We start from the raw sequence: 6,377 nt of genomic DNA, 5'->3' as shown, positions 1-6,377 counted from the left end.
AGAGAGAGAGAGAGAGAAAGAGAGAGAGAAAGAGAGAGAGATTTGTGCTGAAGAATGGAGGCAGCCGCCACTTCTCTATTGATCCCTTAGATGAAGTCTGTCCACTCTAACATCAGTCTAAAAGCCCTGCAATGCAATCCCATCTACTGTTAAGGGCCTCTGCCTCGGGTCTGACCTGAGTGGGTCTCAGTAAACAGGCTGCACTCTGGTGATTTCATCCTCTCTTACTGCTGCATGGTGACAACAGCATGCCTGCACCTGCACTGGATTTCTGCAGCTCTTGTCACTTCTCTCTTAGAGCCAATTAGCACCTGGTCACCCACGGGCCCCTGAGACAGGGCCTTACGCTCACAAGGGAGGCATTTTTTTCTTCTCCAAATTAGAGGTAAAGAAGCAGGTCCAAATAGTGGCTTCTAAATCAGGGAACTTCCCTCTTGGTTTAAGCAAGTATTTAAAGAATCTGCTCCGTGGAAAATCCCTTGAGGCTAAACATCTGATTGGCTGTGGCAAGAAACAAAAGGTCGTTCTGCTCTTGGTCGGGTGAGACTTTGTCCATTAGTAGAGGCTAATATGCTTATTGGCGGCTGTGAAAGTAGTCAGTAGCCATACAACTGCAGGTGGTAAGTCTGCATGACACCCTGCAGGCTAAGGCTACGCACGCTGAAAACACATGTGGACAGGTAACCATGGGCAGGGCGGCCAATCGATGAAGGGATTCACTGGCTGTTATCACTCATGACAACAGCCTTAAGCCATATGACAAAACATATTAGACTATCTACAACAGCCTTGTTTTGCTTGTTCCTCAGGGAATGCATCAGGCTCAAAGATTTAACTCTGCCAATGAACTAACACGGATCATGCTGAGTATATGAAATCATTTCTCAGACAATAGTATACTTCATAATGGACGGGACAGTATCTACATGATGTTTAAGTGAATCAGAGACACACAAGTGGGAAGGTTATAGGTGACGAAGGCACGCTATGTGTGTTTGAAGTGGGTCCTCATTCACATACAATATGTTAACTTTTACTTATAAACCGTATTTAAAAGGGAATTTTGATATTTTTCAACCTGAGGCCTGTACTACGAAGGAAGATTTGGCATTAACGAGGTAACTTCAGGTTTCTGTATCACAACGGTGAAGAGAGGAGGTGTGCTCAAAAATAAAAACATTTAGAGACAAAACCCATTAACATTCCCTGACGGGTAGCTTTATGACAATAACAAAGGCCAAACACTGCTCCAGAAGCCACTATTGGACCATAATCTCCAAAAGAACTACTTCCTGTCCCTGTTGTGCAGGTATTCCACAAGTGTCCCTGGTCTAGAAGAAGTCTCCCAGCTAATCCTGCCTTGGACTGAAAGCTGGAGAAAGAGTTATCTAGCTGATGGATCTTACTGAGCTACTGAGCATGTGCAGCTCCCAACAAAGATAGGATAGGAGGGAGATATCTCACTCTGGAGCTAAAACAAGTAAGATGTCCCACTAAAACTAGTGAGCTGTCTCACTCTGGAGTTAAAACAGAAACCTAAACACAGGATCAGGATCTGCAGCAGTGTGCAGTATAACAACAATATGGTGTTTTTTGAAATGAAAACCATGTAAACTTATACGGTACAACCTCAAAATACAATTATGAACCTGAACATGAGCCGAATATGGGTGCTTTAACACATTGGTGACCCCTTTGAGAAGGGTGCCGTGTGTACACAAGAAATAATCAATGACAAAAGAAACAAAAGAAACAAACAACTCCAATAATTATGAGTAAATGTGAGATGGGGCCATTATACAGTGCCATCTTGGGACCAAGTACCAAGTAGGCAAGTATATACTGGATTTCCCATATGCATAATGGCTCCTAGAGGTTCTTGCAAGCACGGATGCAATAATGTAATAAGCTGGAATCCATGTCAGCATGCTTCTCATTATTGGAGAAAAGCATAAAAGGAATTAGGTGAGTGTCAATGTTTAGCCAGTCAGAAAAAATAGCTACGCAGCTGCAAAGAAACTAAACTAACCTCTTTTGTTTAGGCCAGAAAACTTTTCAAGATAGTGGAAAAGGTAATTTAAAAACTAAGCCCTTGGACAATAAAGAACACATCATAAAAATGAGTTGAGACAGCTTTCCCATTTCTAAGTGGCTGAACAGGTGCATTTCTGATTTCACGCTGCACTGAGCCAGTTTACTGTGATTGCAGGGGAGTTGCAGGAGACTGGGCATGTTTACAGGGGAACTTGGGAGATGGAGTAGTGTTTACACATATGCTGGAAGGAAGAAAATAGTATAGAGCATTGCGAATAGAAAAAAGAGTGATGCATAAGAAAAAAGGAACATAAATGGGAAAAGGATAGAGATGAGGGAAGCCAGTGCAGTGGAAAGGACATGAGACCTGGTCTTAAGGAAAGCACAGGACATAAGTGAGAGAGGAGTGCCCAGAAAGGAAAGGCTTAAGGGCAGTGGGAGATTGAAGGAGGAATAGCGTGAAGGGATGAAGAGCAGATGAAATAAGTGAGGAAGGTTAATAGTGGAGATGAGAATTTTTTTTTTATAAAAGTTGGTAAAAGGGGAAACTGACAAAAGATGGAAGAAATGATGAGAAGCAAGAATGATCAAGATCAAACTTGCGGCAATATGTGGGCTTTTAGAGTGTCGGTGACTGATAAAAGTGTCAGGAGGAAGTGGGGCTTGGAGAGCAAACACCAATTCATGCTGTGCTGTGATAGAGAGGCTTGGTTTGCCACAAGGCTTTACTTACACTGACTACTATCAGAGATACAGAGGAAATGGAGGTTGTGATTGTGTTCTGTATGTGTGTGCAACCTGATCCCAAAAACATCTTAAAAAAGCACAGAAATTATAGTGACATGGACGTTTGCCCTATTCTGAAATAGACAATATTCAGACTAAGTGGTTTGGATGGCTAATATTTCACTGATATTCCTGTTCACATGAAGCCAAAAAACAAAACAGGAAAGCAAAAGCAGTGGTGGACTTGTTCCACGTGCAAACACAGCCTCCCTCTTTCATTGCTTCAACCACCTCTTAGAAAAGGTTGGCGTTGCGATGTTTGCATATATCCACAAAAGTATTTCGTAATGTTAAAATCACAGGCAAGGATTTAGGTTGGGATGCGTACCTATCAGATTTTGTCCCGAGTCATTTTGTACCCACCACATTTTTTGGAAAACCCCAAGCTCAACATAGTTGAAAAAAAAAGATCATAACACATACTTATTGAGCGACAGATGTCAACCAATCCACAAAAATGTCTCTATCCCCACAGGGCAGACACAGCCGCTCTGCTGCTGCGCTGGCTACACACTCCTTTCCTTTCCTGTCTCCTCTCTCTGAGTCCCATGGATACATGAAGCAGAACATAGTGGGTCAAGTGTCCGATGCTTTTTGAAAACTTAAGGCTTCTTCTTCATAAAACGTGTCGGACATCATCACCTTTTTTAACACATTTTTAATAATTTACATTAGTAAGTCTTTCAAGACCTGACCTGGACGTAAGAGAAAAGGAAATGAATGCATCTTTGTACCCAGCACGTCTGAGCACAGACCTGACTGCAAGCCGTAAACAGGCTAGAGGCCGTAAACTGTCACACACTGCAGTAAAAACCCTGATTAGGATGCAGATTCTGAATATGATGTATACATCTAAATAATGCCTCTAAAACCTGAATAATACCAGCATATCCCACATGTTTTTATTAGGAAATGCTTTATTCAGAAAAAGGCCCAATGCGGGATATCAAAACAGAATATGCTGTTTACATGACCCCTACCAAATTTGGAATATTATCATATTTAAAATAATAGTGGAATGTGCATGTAAACATGTTCAATGTTACCCAAATTCTTTCTCTCAGGTCTTTGTCTTTCACTCCAAGAAACACGTGGAAAGCAGTCTGAGGTTCTTGTCTGGATTGCTGAGAAACTCTGCTGGTGCCAAAGCAGCTGGCATAGAGTCGCTCAAACAAAGACAAACTCAGACCTTTCCCACTTGTTTCATTAGAACATTTCAACACTTTCTCCAAAGGGGTTCTAGTGTTACTGTGATAAAAAACAACAAGAAGCTTGACAGGGAGTTAACTGACAAGGTCTCTGTGTCTTGCACAGGCAGAAGGTTTGGGGAATACCCTGAGGAACATAGTGGTAATGATCTCTGTCAATCTGTGTGTAATTGCTGTGTATTATTTTATGGAAGTAGATTTAAAACAACCACAGATTAAGTTTAGGATTATTTTTCCACCCACGACATCTAGGGCAAAAAAAGTATTTTTAAGCTACAACAAGAGATAGATGCAAAGCAAATGAATGACAGGTCTGTGGCCTAAACTTAAATGTCTCACTTAATTCTCTAAATCTTCCATTGTCAAATAAATAATGTCCATCTGCACTATGTTTCATAGCCCCAGTGAGCTGCTTTGAATTGGCACATTTTATTCTTTCCCCTCCCTGCTGCTACTGAAGCATAACTTATGAGTGTACCAGACGGGCTTTGTTTGGTTTCTCTGGGAATTGAGCCGAGAACTGGAAAATTGGACCAAATGAAAGCACAAAGCAGATCAATGGCAGCATAGTTTGCAGTCGCAACTGTTTTTTTACTCCATCATTAGAATGCAGCACGGCTAAACTACACTATTTGAGAATATTATGAATATCATTGTCACATCTTTGTATAACATATTTAGGCAGCGGTTAGTGGCATGTGGATTGCATGCCTTGTTTGTGTTTGTGTTTGTGTGTGTGTGTGTGTGTGTGTGTGTGGATATAAGATAGATCTTACCTTCCATCCTGCCTAGTGATTGTGTAGCCATAGGACGGGTTGTTGATGAAACTGATGTTGACGCCAACCAGCGGTGTTCCATCCGATGTCACTACTTGTCCACGAATGACACAAGCATGGCTGCATGGGAGTGAGAAACACCAACACAGTTACAATGATGGAGACTTTTTGAAATTTAACCAAGAACAGTAGAGAGTAAACTAAGCATACAGTAAGTATGGATGTTATCAAAGGTAATGCTGTACTTAATAAACAGAAACAGAACAACCTAGCGCCTTCTAAGATGTCTCTAAAGGTTTTCTATCCAGGGTGAAAGGATAATGAGATAAGGAAGCTTTATACTGCTTTCGCTCTAATTAAAAAAAGAGGATTTATCTTTTCTATTACAGAATGCAAGAGAGGGAAATAATAGGACTGCAGATTGCGCGACTTGCTTGGCTGGTTATCAAGACCTTGACAGATTTCCAGACTGACACCAGGTCTCCAAAAGCTGCATAAATTAGATCTGATCATCAGTCCCCACCAATCAATAGTGGGAAGTCCTCCAAATTCACCTCTTAATCTTACTGAACTGATGAGTTGAGACCTTGCTGTATCACGTCTCTCGCGGCGAGTTCTGCCCGTGTCATTAGCAAGGCACAACTCACGGTCGGCCGCTGTTTCTGTAGTCGTTTGCGGAAAATGGGTCCCCTAACAAATGCCTCACTGCCACTTCTTCATCAGACCATGGCTATTTTTAATACATTTGGGTCTTAAACACTGCCACGTACCGGAAACAATTAACACTAGTGTGTTAGTAGCTGCCCTCATCATGTCCTTACCAGAGGCAAGAGCATTCACCCCACACAACCCAGGTCCCCAGAAACCCAGTTTTATGTTAATTAGGCTGACTCTCCTTCAGAAGACCTTGGCTGTCCACCAGTGCACTGTAAACAAGCATGGAGATAGCCCAAACCCAAAGATCTATCTGGATGTATTTACATAGAATTACTACTAAAGTTAACCCAGCACTGGCCTGGCTGTCTATGATTAATCATTCATGCCGACAGTTTATTTTAGCGTCTTGTTTGAAGAGGCAATCATCCACATTTTCTTCAGATGGAGCTGTGAAAGTGGAACTATCTCCTTCCTGCTTCTGTGAGCCACATGGGGAGATGATTCCTCGCTGTCAAGACAAATGATTTCAATATTGACATCAAATAGAACAGAAAGAAAGAGCTGCCACGGAAGCGTGAAGCATTCGCTGCAGAAACTTCCTGTCCGTAGGAGATTTTTACTAGTCCAAGAAGATTCGCAAAGTCGAAAGGGACTTCACAATATCTCAAAGCTCCAGTTTATCATCCGCACAGGGAAAAGGGAGGACATGTAGTGATAAATGAACTCAGCGGGAAATCATCTCTACTTTGTGTTTTTTAAAGAGGGAATATTACGGACGACAAGACTTAGTCAAGTCATGTTGAGTAAGTTATGTTAACATATACTTACTAACTTTTTATCTTAACTCTTCTGACTGAGTGTGACAATCAAGTGTGTATGTTGTTTGGATATGAAGAGGGCTAGGAATGCTTATGGC

The 6,377-nt window shown here is 41.7% G+C and overlaps 1 protein-coding gene across 12 annotated transcripts in view; it reads right to left on the bottom strand.

Moving 5' to 3' along the window:
- Window positions 1–6,377, bottom strand: part of tenm4 (teneurin transmembrane protein 4) — a 166,277-nt gene that overhangs the window by 43,413 nt on the left and 116,487 nt on the right. For all 12 annotated transcript variants that reach the window (XM_034865640.1, XM_034865643.1, XM_034865648.1 and 9 more), the window contains one exon: window positions 4,805–4,924. In XM_034865640.1, coding sequence (XP_034721531.1) covers window positions 4,805–4,924 — 120 coding nt within the window. The remainder of the gene's footprint in view (window positions 1–4,804; window positions 4,925–6,377) is intronic.

The sequence above is a fragment of the Etheostoma cragini genome, chromosome 3, assembly GCF_013103735.1.
Source record: "Etheostoma cragini isolate CJK2018 chromosome 3, CSU_Ecrag_1.0, whole genome shotgun sequence".
Lineage (NCBI taxonomy): Eukaryota > Metazoa > Chordata > Actinopteri > Perciformes > Percidae > Etheostoma > Etheostoma cragini.
Note: the sequence above shows the minus strand (reverse complement) of the source record. Positions and strands in the feature narration are given on the sequence as shown.